This window comes from Belonocnema kinseyi, chromosome 10 (genome assembly GCF_010883055.1).
Source record: "Belonocnema kinseyi isolate 2016_QV_RU_SX_M_011 chromosome 10, B_treatae_v1, whole genome shotgun sequence".
In the NCBI taxonomy this organism is placed as follows: Eukaryota; Metazoa; Arthropoda; class Insecta; order Hymenoptera; family Cynipidae; genus Belonocnema; species Belonocnema kinseyi.
In genome coordinates, this window is record NC_046666.1 from 12736323 (window position 1) to 12756235 (window position 19913).

General features: G+C 27.1%; 1 protein-coding gene across 1 annotated transcript; it reads left to right on the forward strand.

The window, feature by feature from the left end:
* The first annotated feature begins 2362 nt into the window (after positions 1-2362).
* Positions 2363-9218, forward strand: LOC117181030 (mite allergen Der p 3-like). Its single transcript, XM_033373598.1, has 6 exons — positions 2363-2458; positions 2545-2633; positions 5971-6112; positions 6195-6308; positions 6461-6613; positions 9075-9218. Exons 1-6 carry the CDS (start codon positions 2363-2365, stop codon positions 9216-9218), a joined length of 738 nt encoding a protein of 245 aa, XP_033229489.1.
* The last annotated feature ends 10695 nt before the right edge of the window (positions 9219-19913 follow it).

A 19913-nucleotide genomic window follows, 5' to 3' on the forward strand; every position in this document is an offset into this window, starting at 1 on the left:
GTACTTAAAATTTAAAAAAAATACCACAACAGTTTACTTTAAATTTGGTAAAAATCTTGATTTTCTTGTAGTAATAATTACCTGATATAGATAGACCTTAGAATTTAAGAATGTCAGTGATAAATATTACTTACGCTTACCAATAACATGATTAGAATCAAAAAGTTTAAAACGGATCTATCAAGTGCGATTAAAGTACACATTTGTCTTTTTCTCTACTTCAAATCTTGATTTAAATCTTTATACTATATTTCACAATCCATTTATCATAAATTAGTCTTCATGATTAGCATTCGACCTAGTCTCCAGAAAATTCTTCACAATGATAGTCAGTTTATTTGTTGGTTTTGGCCTTCTGACTTTCTCCAATGGTAAGTAATAAACAAAACTTTCCTCAATTAAAAACTTTTTCAATTGAATAAGTTTAGGGGCCGTCTAGAAACTACGTTACCAATTTGTGAGGGGAAGAGGTCGCGAAAAAAATTCGGTTGGTAAGGGGCCATCCATGAACTACGCAAGAGATTTGAAGGAGGAAGGGATCTCGCCAGAAACTACGATTAGTGAGGGGCGGTCCATAAACTGCGGTTGGTAAGGGGCCGTTAATAAACTACGTTACAAATTTAAGAGGGGGAGGAAGTCGCCCCAGAAACTACGTTTGGTGAGGGGCCGTCCATTAAATGCGTTTCCAATTCAAGAGGGGGAGTGAGTCGCGCCACAAAACTACTCTTGGTGAGGGAACGTCAATAAACTACGTTACCAAATTTATAGTGGGAGAGAGTCGCGATAGAAACTACGTTTAGTGAGGGATTTTTGTATAAGACGTTAAGTTATTGACCAGGGTGTAATAATATTCTTGTAGATGGAAATCAAAATTTCAGTCAATTACTGAATTGACTGAAATTTTGACTTCCATCTACAAGAAGGTGAGGAATTGTCCATAAACTACATTACAATGTTAAGATGGGAATTAAGTCGCGCTAAAAAATAAGCTTGATAAGGATTTGTAAATAAACTACGTTACAAATTTAAGAGGGGGAGGAAGTCGCGCCAGAAACTACGGTTGGTGAGGGGTTGTCCATTAAATACGTTTCCAACTTAAGAGGGAGAGTGAGTCGCGCCACAAAACTACTCTTTGTGAGGGAACGTTAATAAAATACGTGACCAAATTTATGAGTGGGAGGGAGTCGCGATAGAAACTACGTTTAGTAAGGGATTGTTACATTAGATGTTAAGTTGTTGACCAGGGTGTAATAATATTCTTGTGGATGGAAGTCAAAATTTCAGTCAATTACTGAATTGACTGAAATATTGACTTCCATCTACAAGAAGGTTAGGAATTGTCCATAAACTACATTACAATGTTAAGATGGGAATTAAGTCGCGCTAAAAAATAAGCTTGGTAAGGAGTCGTCAATAAACTACGTTACAAATTTAAGAGGGGGAGAAAGTCGCGCCAGAAACTACGGTTGGTGAGGGGCCGTCCATTAATTGCGTTTCCAATTCAAGAGAGGGAGTGAGTCGCGCCACAAAACTACTCTTGGTGAGGGAACGTCAATAAACTACGTTACCAAATTTATGAGTGGGAGGGAGTCGCGATAGGAACTACGTTTGGTGAGGGATTGTCCATAAACTACATTACAATGTTAAGATGTGAAGTAAGTCGCGCTAAAAAATAAGTTTGGTAAGGGGCCGCCCAGAAACTACTTTACCCATTGAAGAGGGGGAGGAAGTCACTCTAGAAACTACGATTCGTAAGGGGCCGTTGATAAACTATGTTTATTGTTAACAGGGGGACGGGGAAGGGAGCCTCTGGAAATAACGTTATGAAAGTTGAAAGTTGGACTAATTTGTTAAAAACCCCATTTTTTTGGTAGAAGATACATTTCTTTTGGGGAAAATTTAACTTTTCTATTTTAAGAACATTCATATTTTTGGTAAAAAATAATCTCTTAGGTTTCACTCTTGTGTTGAAAATATATTTATTGTTGTTGTCAAAGATTAATTATTTTATTTTAAAATTCATCTTTTTGGTTGAAAATGTAATTGTTTTGTGGAAAATTCCTTTTTTTATCCGTATGAAAATTAATCTGTTTTGTAGAAAATTGGTCTTTTTGATTTTAACATTCAACAATTTGGTAGAAAATTAAACTATATGAGTTAATAATAAAATTTTTGTTGACATTCTTCATTTTATGTTGTAAATTTAAGTATTCAGTTAAAAATTAGTCTTTTTTGGTTTAATTCAAAACGTAAAAAATGAATTTTTTTCTAAATTAATTTTTTTATGAAAATTATGACTTCCATTTTTTCTTTCAAATACCAAATTTTTTAAAAATTGATGTAGTTAAATAAATTTCTATTTATGAATGAACTCCTAGCCCGAGTTCTTCAATGGAATGCACTATCACCCCGAATCGTTAATGGAGAAGATGCTAAAGCTGGAGAAATTCCCTATCAGGTATTTTTAATCTTTTACATTGTATGCGAAAATATTATCTAATTTTTCGAAAATTAAATCCTGAAAATTAAATTTATTTCAAATAGGTGTCACTTCAAACATACGGCTACCACTTCTGTGGAGGTTCAGTTTTAAATGAAAACTATGTCATTACTGCGGCCCATTGTGTTGTAGGGTAAGATATTTGTATTACATTTTTTAACCTTTAAGTATGGATCTGATTCCATTTCTGGATGTGATTCCATTTCTGCATGTGATTCCATTTCTGCATGTGATTCCATTTCTGCATATGATTCCATTTCTGCATGTGATTACATTTCTGCATATGATTCCATTTCTGCATGTGATTCCATTTCTGGATGCGATTCCATTTCTGCATGTGATTCTGTTTGTGGATAGGATCCCAATTCTGCATGTGATTCTATTTCCGAATGTGATTCCATTTCTGGACCTGATTCCATTTCTGCGTGTGATTCTATTTGTGGATAGAATCCCAATTCTGCATGTGATTCCATTTCTGCATATGATTGCATTTCTGCATGTGATTCCATTTCTGGATGTGACTACATTTCTGCATATTATTCCATTTCTGCATGTGATTCCATTTCTGGATGCGATTCCATTTCTGCATGTGATTCTGTTTGTGGATAGGATCCCAATTCTGCATGTGATTCCATTTCTGAATGTGATTCCATTTCTGGACCTGATTCCATTTCTGGACCTGATTCCATTTCAGCGTGTGATTCTATTTGTGGATAGAATCCCAATTCTGCATGTGATTCCATTTCTGGATGTGATTCCATTTCTGGATGTGATTCCATTTCTGGATGTGATTCCATTTCTGCACATGATTCCATTTCTGCATGTGATTCCATTTCTGGATGTGATTCCATTTCTGCATATGATTCCATTTCTGCATGTGATTCCATTTCTGGATGTAAGTCCATTTCTGCATATGATTCCATTTCTGCATGTGATTCCATTTCTGGATGCGATTCCATTTCTGCATGTGATTCTGTTTGCGGATAGGATCCCAATTCTGCATGGGATTCCATTTCTGGACCTAATTTTATTTCTGGATGTGATTCCACCTTTGCACTAACATGGATCTGAGATATCGCAAACTAAAGTTTAGTATCTAATAGAATTATTTTCTTCATTTGTGATTTTATAATTTCTTCAAGCATTTGTGGAATTTTTATTTTTTTATTTCTTGTTTTATTTTTATATATTTTTAATTTGTGAAATTCTACTCCACATTATCCGAAAATTACGCGTTATTACGCAGTATTACGAAACATTGTGAGTTATTATGCGTTATTACGCATTATTACGCATTATTGCGCATTATTACGCGTACAACTATTTGATTGAAAAATAAGCTATTTGGCTTTAAATAAACTTTTTTCATTAAAACTACATATTTTTGTTAAAATCGAACTATTTTGTTAGAAATTAAACCATTTCATTGAAAATAATTGTTTTTAAATGGAAATTGAGATATTCCATTTTTGGTGAAAAAAATCATGTTTTTAAGTTAATAATAATAATAAATATAAAGTCAATACATATTAATGATAAATAATAAATAATAAATGAATAATGAAAAATAATTATTTATTTATTTTGTTCATAATTCGTCTTTTTTAAATTGAAAATTATTCTTCTTGGTAAAAGATTCAATTTTTTGTTTTAACTGAACTGTTTGGATTATATTCAACTTTTCGGTTAAAAATTAGGCTTTTCGGTTGGAAATTAGAAACTGTTTTATAGAGAGTTAAAACTTAAACTATTTTAAGTTCATCTTTTTTGTATAAATATCGACTTTTTGGTTTAAAAAATCACCATTTTGTTTGAAATTTATTAACTTTCTTGACTTAAAAATTTGACTTGGTTGAAAATTTAACTCTTGTTGAAAATTCGCTTTTTATTTTGAAAATGTATCTCTATTGGCAGAAATTTTAGCTTCTGGTTCAAAAATGTTTTCCTGTTAGATGAAAATATTTTCTTCGTTGAAATAATACTCTTTGATTTTTGTTGAGAATTCTTTTTCTCGGGTTGAAAATTCAACTTTTCTGTTAAAACTTAAACTTTTACCTTGAAAATTTATTTTTTGGTTGAAAATTCATTATTTTAGTGAAAAATTAATCACTTTCCTTGAAAATTGAACTAATTTAAAAGGAATCTATCTTTGTTAGAAATGAACTCTTTCAACGGAAAACTTAAATATTTGTTTACAAAGTCAACTATTTAAATAAATATTCAAATTTCTGTAGAAAATTAATCTTTTTGTCTATTAAGTTAAAACTTAAACTATTTTCATAAAAAATTAACTTTCTAATAGAAAATTCATCTTTTTGGTTAGAGATTCAACTATTTGGTTCAAAATTCATTTTTTTGTTTGAAATTTCAAGTACTCGGTTAAAACACACCATTTTTTCAAATTAAACTGTTTAGTTTCAGTTTAACAATTGAGGTAAAAATGAAACTATTTTGATGAAAACTTAACTTTTTGGTAGAAAATTCATCTTTGTAGTGAAAAACGCAACTGTTAATTTTTAATTATTTTGGATTGATTAAGGATTTAATAATTTGGTAGAAAATTAAAATATTGAATTGCAAATTTTTTTTATTAAAAGTGTATATTTTTGTTAAAATATAACTATTTAGTAAGAAATTAAACTATTTCATTAAAAATTGGGTTAATGATATAAAAATTCACCTATTTTGTGTAAAATTATTTTTTTTTACTAATTTTTAAAAATGAAAATTTAAATATTCCATTTTTAGTTCAAAATTCAAGTTACTGGGTAATAATTAATGTATTTTGTTCATAATTAATATTTTTTATAGAAAGTTAATGTTTTTGGTTAAAAAACTGAAATTTTGGTTTAAATCTAGCCATTTTGTTTAAATTCCACAATTTGATTAAAACTTTAGCTATTTGATTGCAAATTAACTTTTTGTTAAAATTTAAATATTTAATTAAAAATTAAACCATTTCATTGAAAATTAGGGTAATTATAAGAAATTTAAACTATTTTGTTAAAAATTAATTTTTTAATCGAAAAGCTTACTATTTCTTTTTTGGTTAAAAATTCGTATTTTTAATTAAAAATTCAAGTACTGGATAAACATTCATGTATTTCTTGATAATTTATCTTTTTGTAGAAAATTTTAATTCTTGGTTTAAATAACAAATTTTTGGGTAAAACTCAACTATTTGGTTAAAAATGAAACTATTTTTAATAAAAATTTCTCTTTCTAGTAGAAAATTCAACTTTTTGGTTACAAATTTAACTACTTGTTATATTATTGTTTATATTTATATCTAACTAAATAAGTAAAGCAGTTCTGTTTACTAACTCATAGAAGTATTTAAAGGGCCATTTTAATAACTAAGAAATTATTTAATTATATCAAATATAATTATTTATAATAATCTGTTACACCAGTTAGTTTAAATTAATTTAAAAAATTATATTTCAAATGTTATAATTTTTTGCTTTCAGACAAGAGCCTTATTATATAAAAGTAGTAGCTGCTACATTAAAATTGAGTGAGCCAAAAGTAAAGCGGGAGATCGAAAGAATAATTGTTCACAAAGGATACGATTCAAAGAATTCTTGGAAGAATGATATTGCTCTTTTAAAAGTAAGATTGGTTCATAAAAATAAATTTCGTATTTGATAATCAATTTTTGTGATTAGTTAATTATTAACAATTTTATTTTTAGGTCAAAATCCCATTTAAGATCAGTGATGAACTCAAGACCGTTCTTCTTCCAAAATCTAATCTTATCATCAGTGAAAATCAGAAAGCTGTTGTCTCTGGCTGGGGAAGTCTTAAAGTGAGTTTACTTATTTTAATTTTTTTTCCACTAAACTTAGTATAATATTGTCAACCTTTTTAACTGAAAAGGAAATTTTAAAAACAATACAAATGACAAAATTGTTTTAGAAAAATTTACAAAATTATTTTTTTCATTACCCTTTTTTACAGTTCGGCGGTTATGCTCCTGATCATTTGCAACGAGCGGATCTTGTAATTTCCGGTCAAGAATTTTGCAGAGAAGCATATAAAGAAGAAAATCTTTCGATTCACGATTCTCAAATCTGTGCATTCGATCCAGATGTTAAGAAGGGAGCATGTCACGTATGTTTTTTTAATTTATTATTAAATGTTTAATTAACAAATTCTTCTATTGGGACTAAAAAGGGGGGAGGGGTTACATAGTCAACATTATTATTAACCAATTTTTTTATATGTTGTCTTTTTAAAAAAAAAGAATCCTTTTGGTTGAAAATTCAATTATTATTTAAAAAAATGTATGTATTATGTTACAAATTTGTCCTTTTTGGTATAATATCAATTTTTTAAATAAAAGTGCCACAGTTTCGTTAAAATTTAATCTGTTTGAGTTGAGAATTCAAATATTTTGTTGAAAATTCAACTTTTTTAATAAATACAACTGGTTTTTAATATGAAATCAAAATTTGTTTATGCAAATATGAGCTGTTACATTTTTCGTTGACAATCAATCTCTTGAGATTGCAAATTTAGCTCTTTATTTTAACTGTTTTTTTTATCATTATTTTTTTTTAATGAACTTTTTTACATTTGAAGTATTTGATAAAAAATAAACCGTTTTTTTTAAATTAGGTTTTTTGATTGAAAATTAACTTTTTTAAACCAAAATTAAACTACTTCATTTTTTATTAACAATTTGATCTTTTTTTTCAAACTTCCACTATTTGGTTAAAAATGTTATTTTTGTTGTCGAGGATGCCTTTTTTAGAAGAAATTTAATATTCTTGGTTGAAAAATTAATTTTTTTAAAATTTCAATTGTTTTGTATAAATATCAACTTTTTGGTTTGAAAAAACCATTTTGTTAGAAAATTTATCTTTATTGGCAGAAGCTTTAGCTTTTGGTGCAACATTTTTTTTCATTTTAGATGAAAATATTTTTTTCGTTGAAATAGTACTCTTACATTTTTTGTTGAGAATTCTTTTTCTCAGGTAGAAAATTAAACTTTTCAGTTAAACGTTAAACTTCTACATTAAAAATTTATTTTTTGGTTGAAAATTCATAATTTCAGTGAAAAATTAATCACTTTTCTTGAAAATTGAACTAATTTAATAGGAATCATTCTTTGTTAAAAATAAATTCGTTTAATGGAAAATTTAACTATTTGTTTGCAAATTCAACTATTTAAATAAATATTTAAATTTTTATTGAAAATTAATCTTTTTCTCTTAAAAATTAAATAGTCTGGTAAAAAAACTCAAATGTTTTGTCAAACATTCGTTTTCTCATTCAAATTTAATTTTTTTTATGGAAATTCAACTATTCCAATTTTTTTTATAATATTTACTTTTTGGTTTTTAAAATTCATATAGTTTTTAGGAAATTAATGTAATTTTGTTGAAAAAATAATTACTTCTTGGTAAAAGATTAATCATCTTCCTTAGAAGAAAGAAACCTCTCGATTAAAAATTAATTTAGAATTATTAAATATTTATTATTATTAATTTATTATGATTATTATTAATCTTTTATGAAGAAAATGTATGAATGATTCTTAAGTGTTATTATCATTAACAAATTATTAAATACGTTTTGATTTTCACATTTTTTGAATATTTAAAAATTGTTTTTCTCATAGAATCAAATAAGATATACTTAATAAATACGTAATAAAACAAATAAGTTTTATTTGTTTACAATTTATATATGTTGTTAAAAATAAAAAGTATTTAATGTTAAAAATGTTCTGTAATTATCAACCACTTAATTAAATATTCCTAATTGGTTTTAAAAGAAAAACAACGTTGATATATATTTCTTCAATAATTTGTTAGTAACAAGAGAATTGAAAATTTAGCGAAACATTTGATAAATGTGGTATAACTATTCGATTGTCTGAAATACTTTTCAGTAAAAAAAATGGTATGTTTGTCACATATTTTAAAAATTTTTGATAATTTTTATTATTTACAATAAGAAATATTCAGTAATTATAAATGTGTGTGCGATTTATAGTCAATTTAAAATATCTTTGAAACTTATTTTATGAGAAAAACAATATATACCAACGAAAAAGAAACCTAAATTTGTAATTCCCTTTTAATTAACAAACCATTTTTTTATGTTTTGGACCTCCACCTCCATTCGTTAATATAATTTGTTTATAATTTTTATAACAACTGGCATCAATCCTAAACTAATTATTTATGTTCTTTTTGGGTAATTAAAATTAATTTTGATGCACAGAAAATATGTTCAAGTTTTCTTCATCTTCCTCCGCCTCTTCCTTCTCTTCTTTTACCTCATTTCCCCCTTTTTCTTCTTCTCCTTTCCCCTTTCTCGCCCCCTTCCTCCTCCACCCCTCCTCCTCCTCTTCTTCCTCTTCCTCCTCCTCTTCTTCCTCTTCCTCTTTCTCTTCCTTTTACTATACCTCTTCCTCTTCCCACTCGTGCATCTTCTATTCCTCTTCCGTTTCCTCTTTTACCTTATTCTCCTTTTCCTCGTTTAGCTTATTGAAATATAATTTTCCCATTTTATTTATCAATACAATTAACATACAATATTAATTAATTTTCTTTAATCATAGGGTGACTCTGGTGGTCCTTTGACTGTGGAAGGAAAACTTGTTGGTCTTGTTTCCTGGTCCAAAGGTTGTGCAGAAATTGATCATCCGACTGTCTATACTAGAGTATCTAAATTTTTGGACTGGATCGACGAAAATGCGATCTGAATTATAAATTCATTGTATGTGCGTTTCTTATTTATTTACAAATAAAAATATCCGTTATTTAATATTTATATTCCAGCCTATATTGTGAATGAAACTATTTGGTTAAAAATTAATTTTTTCCTAGAAGATCTATAATTTTAGTTAAACATTAACCTTTCTACCAAAAATTAAAAATTCAACTATTCAGTTTTAAATTGATATTTTTTGGGTGAAAATTAATTTAACTTTTAATCTAAAGTAAATTTTTTTTATTAATTTGAAATTAATCTTTTTTGATTGAAAATTAAAGTTTTTGGTTAAGCAAAATTTTGTTTGTTAAAGTTTCTTGATTTAAGTTGGAAAGCATTTCCTTCAATTAAAAATTCAACTCTTTGGTTGGAAATTAAATTTTTTTAGTAAAAAGTTAATTCTTGAACCGAAAAATTTAACTTCAATTTTTGGTATTAAATTCATGTTTTTGGTTAAAAATTCAATTATTTGAGAAAAATTCGTCTTTTTTGGTAGAAAATTAACCTATTAAACGAGCTCATCTTAAGTGAAGTTGAATCGGGATTATGTGAGACATTTTGTTCGAATAGATTATAATGTAGTCAGATCCATCTGTTCATTCTGAGCACAGTTTTTAAAGCTAAATTTTAAAAGAGAAGACTTTTCGCGCGCTTAGCCATTGAGGTGGCGCCACCTGCTTCCTATGTAATTAATTCTAAAGCGTCAATTCGCAATTTTAAGGTTAATTTTATAGAATAATATACGGGGAGGGATGGAATGATTTATTTAAACGAAACGACTCATATAACCCCGGTTGAACTTCACTCAAGGATGTACACTCTGTATATTCAATATCAAATGCTGCCTACCTTTAAAAAGATTTATAAAATCGATAAAAAAATCATCTATTATTAATTTCAGTAAATCTTTATGGATGATTCTAAGTACACTTCAGAAAAAGTAATACGGGTTAAAATTGTTTATTTAACAATAGTTATTTCAAGGTTTAGTTTTTCCATTCTTCTAAGGGAAAAGTTTCAATTTTTATCTAATCCTAATGATCAAGGCCTCATTTTACTCTTAAAAGGATTATATACAATTATATTTAGGTGGTGTTAATTATAATTTAAATAATGATTGTTTAAAAGAATAATAACTGCTTGATTTCTTAATAACTTTTTATTTAATAAAAGCAACCCAAATAGAAATTTAGAAAATCCTTTGAAGAATAAAATGAGCCCTTGGTCACTAGGATTAAATAAAAATTGTAACTTTTCCCTCAAGAGAAAGGAAAACCTAAGCCTTTGAATAACTACTGTTAAATAAACCATTTTAACCTTAATTATTTTTTTCTGACGTGTGCTCAGAAGCCTCTATCAAGATTTACAGAAATTAATAATCGATATTTTTCGTTAAGGTTAGAAATCATTTTGAAGATAGGCAACTTTTGAGATTAATTGTACGCAGTGTACATCCTTAAGGCTGTTAGAACAGGGCGCACAAAAATGGCGAAATCTATGAGACACGCAAAATTTACTAGCGGTCGATGATAATTCGATTTTGAGGTTTTAAAAATGCACTCTGAAGATTTTCCCGGCACCGAAAGGAGTTTCACGGTTGTGGGACTCACAGCTGTTTGGCGCTGATCGCTCAGCCGTACTTGATCGTACTACGAAGCGTGCGCACTGTCGGTAAAGTTGTACTCTTCTTGGCGGGAGTTTTAAATTAGAATAAAAATGTGACTTGTGTTATTTATTTCTGCAATTGTTCATTGACATGTCTCACTTGGTCTTGGAATAAGAAAAGTGTGGAAAATGATAAAAGGATGACTCGCTGATAATAATTGATAATAACTTTTCAATTTAGAAAAAAACATTAATTGAAATATTTACATAACTTTTTATGCTGTAACATACAAAACACATAGGAAAATGGGCTTGATTAGTTTAGTAAAAACATATGGAGCAGTTCAGCGACCAAAAGGTAAACAATTAAACTCATACAGCTTCATGTTAAATTGAAACCGTAAATACTTCCTATATTTCTTTGCCACAGGAACTAAGAAATAAGCATCCTTTAAATTAATGGAGGCCATATAACAGTTTCGCCTCAAGGAGCGCTAAACTATTTTATGATCCTCTAATTTAAAATGAGGTGGATCAATAAAGTTATTTAATTTCTACAAATTCATAATAAATCGCTTTTTGCCATTTGCCTTATCAGTTAGAAAATTGTAGGAACAAATCTGTCGCTTGGATGGTTGGCATTCTCTCTGGCATTCTCTACCCTTGTCTATAAGATCTTTAACAGCAGCAAAGCAATCTCAAAATTCAGTACCTGTAAAATTAGAAATATTAGGTTTTTTATCTTGAACTACTTCAAATGAAAAGGGGATTGATAACCCCTCACAAACTGTAGAACGATTTCATCATTCGTTACTTTTCTCCAAGAGCTTTCGAAAAACCTAAGCCTACCGAAATGTTTATACTTAGCGTCGCTGCTGGAATTGTTCAGGTCGATTATATTTCTACTCTTTCTGGTGTCCCGTCAGATTCCTATCGAATCTCTTGGGCGGGCCCCCGAAGTTTAACGAAGGCTTCATGACACGATTTGGATGCACCGGTTGAGCCTTTCTTCGTCGAAACTTCTGAGTCGCTTTAGTACATTTATTGTCCTGGTTTGATGTAAAAGGTTTCTCTAGCTTCTAAATCAATTCTTCTACCTCCTTAGCAGCTTTTATTCTAGCAGTAAAATCCTCTCCAAACAAAAGTTTCGACGATGTGGGAAGATGATCCTCAGCAAGATCCTTCACCAGTTTATTATCTAACAGAGTGATAAAGAAACGTCTGGTAATAGAGATACTGTAATGCAAGTCCGATAAAATTCTACCTGCGTCGCAAAAATAGGACTCTACATTACCGTCCTTCTTCCCCTTTAAATTAAAGATAGTCGTCAAAGCAGCGTCAACTCCGAAAATTGCCATTCCAATATTTCCTGTGCTGTTGTTTGAGAACTTTTTTTTACAAACTCAAATCTGATATTAGCAATTTAATTTCCGGGTTTAGCTTTGGCACATGAATTGCCTCAAAATTTTCAGGCTATGGATACTTTTTTTAAATAGAGACAATATCTTCTTTAGAAGAACCCTTTTGTACAATTTGGTTTCACATTGAAATAATTTTATTGTGAATTTTAACACTCACCAAATCCTCTCTTTCCTGGTGCTCTACAAAATTTTTCAACTTAGACTCACTTAATTGGACGTCTCCTTCTTCTAGAAACTAGTGCTCTGGTGCAGTGTCTCCAAAATTGGGATTTTTCGGCCCCCACCACTTTCCCATCTGGGAGAAACATATGCTAACGTAGCGTGTCGGTGAGTCAGTCGGCTCCGGTACATGCATCGAAGACCAGATCCGTGTAAAGCCGAAAATGCACGAGCGCGAACCCGAACTGGCCCGACTTCACCAATGACGATCTAGCTACTCCTCAAATTTATTCCGGTTTTGAAATCCCGAATTACCTTAGAATCATTGGGCTTATCGCGAAAAAGAAAATATCTCACTGCATGTAAATATATATAGGAGACAAGATTTCAGGGCCAAATATAAATACATTTTTAACGAAAATTTTTAAATTGTACTTTCATTTGCAGTTAAAAAAACTAATTTTCAACCCGATAAAAAAGCACGAATTTTCAGCCAAAGAAATGAATTTTTAAACAAGAAGAATAATTTGCTACCAAAGACGATGAATTTTCAACTAAAGAAATGAATGTTAAAAAAAATGGAATTTTAACAATTTTAAATAAAAATTGAATTTTCAACGAAATTGTTCGATTTTTAAAGAAAGAAATTAGTTTGCAATAAGAAATTATTCTCAACTAAAAATGGAACAGTTAAAATTTTTAGTTAAAACAATTAACTTTAATTTTTTTAAACAATCGAATCAACAACAAAATAGTGGAATTTTCAACAAAGAAATTAATTTACGAACAAAAATACTAATGTTCTGTAGAAAAAAAACTAATTTTCAACAAAATACATGATTTTTTAACCACATTGTTGAATTTTTAAATAAAGATGATTAATTTTAACAAAAAATTAAATATTTACATTTTCAGTAAAAAAAAAGCAATATTGCCCCGAAAAAGAAAACAAAATATTTACATTTTCAAGCAAAACATAGAATTTGAACAAAAATAATTTAATGTTCAAATCACTAATTGCCCACCTACAACAAAAATCAAAAATTTTAAAGAATCTATTTCAAAAAATAATTTTAAACCAAATTTTTTTCAACCAAAAAAACAACAAATTTTCAACAATATTTTTTATTTTTTAAATAAAAAACAATTTTTAACGTAAGTAGATTATTTTCAAACGAGAATAATAATTTTTACTAAAAAAGATGGATTTTCAACTGAAAAAGATGGATTTTTAAAAATAATGAAAATTCAACAAAACTGTTAAATTTTCAACCTTATATACTAATATTAGAATTCAAAAAGAGTATTAAACCAAAATAGAATTTAGAATAGAACATTTGAATTTTTCACAAAGAAGTGAATGCACAAACAAACACAATAATATTCTATCAAAAAGATAATTGTTTAACCGTATAGTTACATTTCCAATTAAAAAACACAAATTTTTAACAAAAAAGGGAATTGTTACATTTTCAGTAAAAAAAAAAATAATGAAAAAAGAAGTTTTAACCAAATATTTACATTCAAGCCGAAAAAATTGATTTTTAAACAAAAAAGCGAATTTTCAAACAAATAATTTTCTACCAAAAAGACTTTACAACTTTACAACTTGAAAAATTGTATTTTAAACGAAAAACAATGAACCAAGATTGCTATAGTAACATTTGCGATAAAGGTAATAATTAAAAAAACGAAGTTTAAACCAAATTTTCAAATTTTTAACCTGAAAAATTATATTTCTGCCACAAATGTAAATTTTCAATAAGAAAGACGAACTTTTAGTTGAAAAAGAGAATTTATTTTCTACCAAAAATGTCATAGTTACACTATCAACTGGATAAATTACTTGTAAACAACAGTAAAGTCATTTTCTTAACAAATAAAATTAATCTTCATTAAATAAATTAATTTTAACCAAAATATCAATTTGTAAGCTAGAAGAAAATTTTTTTACAAAAAAAAAAGAATTTTCAGCTAAAATTAAAAAAGTATATAATTTATGGGCACAAAAAACGTATTGAATTTTTTATTATTTGAAAGGTGCCAATTGGACACTTTTTTATTTTACACATATTAAAAGGGACCGTCCATATTTCCGATAATCGGGAATTTAATAAAAAAAATATTTGTCGACTATTGAAGTGAAATCGTTTTTTATCGACACCATGGTGACTGAAAATTGAACATTTCTGCTGAAAATTGCTCTCGTGTTTGCTTGACAATTTTTCCTTTTAGTTGAAAACTCATTTTCTTTGATAGAAAATTAATCTTTTTATCTGATCATTTATATTTTTTAGTTTGAAATTCATTTGCTAGGTTGAAAAACCGTTTTTTCTTTTATTTAAACTTAGTTCTTTTAACTGAAAATTGTATTATAAATTACAATTTTCAGTTAAAAAGTGTTTTTTTTTATATGGAAATTTGTTTTTATGGCAGAAAATTTTTCTTCTTGTTTGAAAATTAGTATTTTTCGTTGAAATTCATGGTGCTTTTGATAAAAATGCAACTAATTTCTTGAAATACCTTTTTTTTGTTTGATATTTTCTTGAGTTAAAATTCCTATTTACCTATTTTATGGAAAATTTGTTTCGTCTTTTCAGCTTGAAATTATTTGTTTGAAAAATCTTCGTTTCGTTTGAAATTCAATTGGTTTGGTTAAAGTAAAAATATTTTGTTAAAACTTATTTTTTATTAGTTTTTTTTTACTGGAAATCTAAGAATTGCATTTTTTGTTTAAAAAATTATCCTTTTTAATTAAAAATTTAACTATACGGTTAAAAATGTATCTTTTTGATATAATATTATTGAAGTTGTTTGTGCATTTACTTAATTTTTTTAAATTGAACTATTCTATAGTAAATTCGAATGATTTTTGTTATTCAAAATTTATTTTAAAATTTTTTAATGTAACTGTTTCATTGTTGGTTAGAAACGTATATTTTTCGGTTGGAAATTCATTTCTTCTGCCGATAATTAAAATATTTTGTCGAAAATTAAATGTGTTGTCTGAAAATGTGACTATTCCATTTATAGTTCATTATTATTTTTTTAGTTTTAATAATCATTTTCAAAAACGAAAATTGAACAATATGGTTGAAAATTTGTTAATAATTTATCTGTTTTGCTGAAAATTCGATTGTTTTTTGGTTAAAACAAAAATTTTGTGACTAAAAATTTAACTGTATCATTTTTGGTTGAAAATAAATATTAATTTATTTAATAAACTTACTTTTTATTTATGCAACCCAGTAATTTTACTTTATTTTGAAAGAGTGTTAAAAACTTTTCACAATATTGATAAAGGTTTTTGTCATTTAGAAGTGTTTAAAGATTTTTAAAGGTGTAAAGAGAATAAAAAAATTCCTTAAGATTTCGCGGAAAATTTTGAATAATTTTTTCATTTGACAAAATTTATTTTTAAGTAATATTAAAAGAGATTTTAAAAAATGGCATCAGATTTTCGAAATCATCGAAAAATAATCTGAAAGATTTGAAAGTAATTTTTTTAAATTTTTTCGGATTTTTTCAAAAAAATAGAAAAAAATCAAAACGCTTCTAAACATTTTCAAACAGTTTTCAAACATTTTTTAAAATCTTTTAAAAATGTAGATTTTTTGAGATTTAAAAATTAAATTCTGTAATTATTTTTATCCTTTGTAATGTTATTGTCAATTTTAACAAATTAATTTAAAAAGAATATTAAAGAAGAATTTTCATCAGTTTTAAACGATTTTCAAAAACTGCGTGAAATATAAAAGACTTAAAAATAAAATTTTACAAAATTACAAATGATTTAGAAAAAAGTTCGAATACGTCTGAAAGATATTTACAATTTTTGAAAAGATACGAAAATAATTTTATTTAAAAACAAAACGTACAACTTTTTTTTAATACCAAACAAAATATTTAGAAACTTTTTAATTGCTTTGAAAGTTTTTTAGAGAATGACAAAAATTTTCATAAAGATTTCTCGAAAAAAAATTTATGATTTTTATTTTTAGAAGAAATTTTCAAAACATTCCAAAATATTTTTAAAATGATCAAAGAACAATCTAGAGGTTTTGAATTATTTTGAGAAAATGTTAAGAACAGATTGCAAAATATTCCGAAAGTCTTGTAAAATTATAAAAAAAAAGGATGTGGAAGATTTGAAGGCATTTTTTCTTTAATTTTGCAGAATTTCTTAAAAATTTTATCAAAAATTAAAACCTTTTTAAAGATATTTGAAGGATTAAAAAATTTTTTCATTAAATCTTCGAAAAAAATTAGAACACAATGCAGATTCTTGAAAACGAGTTGTATCAGATTTTAAACGCTTTCCTAAAATTTTGTAAAATTCAGAAGTTTTAAAAGTAAATTTTTCAATTTTGCTAGATGACAACAATTTTTAAAAAATTCGATTATAGTTGGAAAGAATGATTCTAAGATTTTGAAAGTATTCAAAAACAATTTTATAAAAAAAAATAAATTTAAAAAAATAATGCAATGCATGGGGATAAATTACTTTTTTGAGTTTTTAGAATACTTTGTTAGGTTTTGAAAAAATGTGACGGGAACACTGTATTTTCTGTATTTTCGTCTTTTTACTTAAAATTATTAATATTAGTCTAGTGAAATATTTATTATCATTGGTTAATTAATTTTCATTATCTAGTCTAGTGGGATATTAGATCAGTGGAATAGTAGATTAGTTCATTAATTTTAAATTGTTTGAACAAATGGAATTTGTTTAAATAATTTTTTTGTTTCATTGATAGTTAGGGGTGGTTAACCCCCGCGTAATTTTTTTATTCATATGTAGTCACCCCCATAAATTAAAAAAAAAATTTTATTTAGTGAAACAAGTCAAATTTATTTTTGTCTCGAATGCAAATATATCAGGCAGAATCAAATCAGCGAGGGACACCTGGAGTACCTTCCTTGTAAGATATTTCCAATCTTTCAGAATTGGTGAAAATCCTTAGAAATTAAAAAAAAATTTCTGATTCCTTGGAATTTTTAAAAATACCCTGAAATATTTAAAGTCTTAGAAATTGCTATTTTAAATCACTCTACAATATTTTTAATCGTTTGAAATTTTTTTAAATTCTCAAAAATTGTTAATAACTCTTGAAAATGCTGTGGTATTTCAAAAAAGGCCTTAATCTTAAATTTTTTTTAAATTCCTTCAAATTAATTATAGCAATTGAAAATTACCTCGCATCTTTTAAAATATCCTAAATCCTTCAAATTCTTTAAAATTCTTCACAATTCTTTAAAATTCTTTAAAATTCTTTTAAATCTGCTGTGATACCTTTAAATATTTTTAAAATATCGAAATCTTACGAAATATCCAAACTCGACAATATATCTTTGCGAATTTTTCAATCTCTTGATTATTTTTTAAATTCCTTGGAATCTTCAAAAATACACCTAAATACTTACAAACCATTTAAAATTGATTTAAAAAGAGTTTGAATCTTTTTAAATAATCTAAAAGATTTTTAAAAAATTCAAGAAAATTTATAAATAAGAAAAAAAGTTACTGAAAGTCAATAAAGGTGACCGCCCGTCAGCCTAATTAGTATTGACAGTTACAATTTCTTACAGAAATTTCCTGACTCTTGCATTTTTTTCTTAATCCTTGACTTTTCACTGACATTTCGTGAACAAGAAAATTCCTTGAATTTTTTCTAATTTACAGGCTTCCCCTGGCCTACGGCCACGTTAAAAATTGTTTCTTATTAGTATACTCTTCAAGAGTTAGAAGTTAGTAGTTATGAGTCATGAATGTGAGTGATGAATTATGAGACATAAATAATGTGTGATGAGTTATGAGTGATGTTCGATGAGTGATGAGTGATGAGTGATGAGTGATGAGTGATGAGTGATGAGTGATGAGTTACTAATTTGACACTTATTTGCACAAATAACTTCGTTGCCACTAAAGTTACCAATAAATCTTGGTCAAAAAGTAACCAATTGAAATTAATTAGAATGTATGAACGATATTATAATTTTCAGAATCTTAATGTTTTAAAAGTAGTAAAATTCGAATAAAACCATAAAAAATAAACAAAATCACTTTCTCGTATTTTTATCGTGCAAATGAACATCAATAATAAACCTTCAATGAAGCTCACTGGCTTAAAACTAATCCGATAGACGACAGTATATCATGTCTGTTATTTCTAATTGTCATCACAATATGGTAACTTCAATCAGTAAAATTAATCAATCAATTGAGGCATTATCTCTAGACTAAAAATGTAATCGTATAATTTATAATTATGGCCCTTGGTGCCCAATGAACATAAATATCTAATAGTGGCAATTTCGCTTTTTTTAATATTCGCCTGAGTTTACATTTTTATTAATTTTCTAATTATTTAAAAATTTTCGCGGATCAAAGTGTTATTTTTCAATATTTGTCAACATTTAGGAAATGTTTGTATTCATCGTATAAAACTCAGTTATTTAAAGCAACAAAAATTCCGTGAGAAAAAATAAATAGAGGATTTATTTATATTTGAACAACTTTACCCCGATGGTCAACTTTACCCGAAAATATATCTACAAAATTTGAGAATATACCCCGCATCGCTTCGATTCGATGCACATACCTGCAGAAGAGGAAAAAACTTTTTTCATTTGTGAAACAATTGTTATAAACAAATTATATTAACAAATACACTAAATTATGTACGGTTTGCTTAAAAAGTACATTTCTTCATAAAATTTATTTGCTTTTACGAACAAGGTGACCATAAAATGTTTTCATTCAATGTAACTTTTTAAATTTTATAAATAAATTATATAAACAAATGCACAGGAACAGCATTCATACAGAGAAAGAAATATTTTATTCTCCTAATTCTCATCAAGTTGTGTCACCTGTTATGTTTATTAGTGGATATTTGTCATTTTATATTTTTTTATTATCGTATACAAAATTATCTCAACAAATGCACAGTTTCGGTATTTAAAATAAAACCTTTTATTCTATTAATTCAGTTCAAATGATGTTGCCTGTAATTTTTAGTAAATAATATTTGTCCTTATACTATTTGTTATTTTATAAACCAATTATATAAATAAATCTAAAGTTCCAACGTTTATGGCCTGAAAAATTTGTTCAACATTATAAATGCTCTTGCTAGACATTTTTTTCACATAAATTGTTTTTAAAGTTTATAAGAAATTTCATTACCTAATAAAATTTTCAAGTGATATTATTGCAGAGATATTATTTCCAAACGAACAATACATACTTCTGCTTATATTTTAAAATAATTCGTTGATAAAACCATATTAAGGAAGAATTTTTTTTATCCTCACACACACATCTATTAAATACCCCAGTGGGCAAAAAAATTAAGGACGTCCTAGAGATATCTTTGGGACATCCCTAAGACGTCTTTTATAACATGTATTTTGGACGACCTAGGGATGCTCTTAAAACGTCTAATGTCAGTACGAAAGACGTCCCGAGAACGTCCATGTCTTTAAGACGTCTTTAAGAC

Excerpts from the sequence above, each read along its gene's own strand:
- LOC117181030 (XM_033373598.1), top strand. The coding sequence starts at position 2,363 with ATGAATGAACTCCTAGCCCGAGTTCTTCAATGGAATGCACTATCACCC. Across the intron at positions 2,459-2,544 it reads CTGGAGAAATTCCCTATCAG|GTGTCACTTCAAACATACGG; the intron begins GTATTTTTAATC and ends TATTTCAAATAG. Across the intron at positions 6,113-6,194 it reads ATGATATTGCTCTTTTAAAA|GTCAAAATCCCATTTAAGAT; the intron begins GTAAGATTGGTT and ends TTTTATTTTTAG.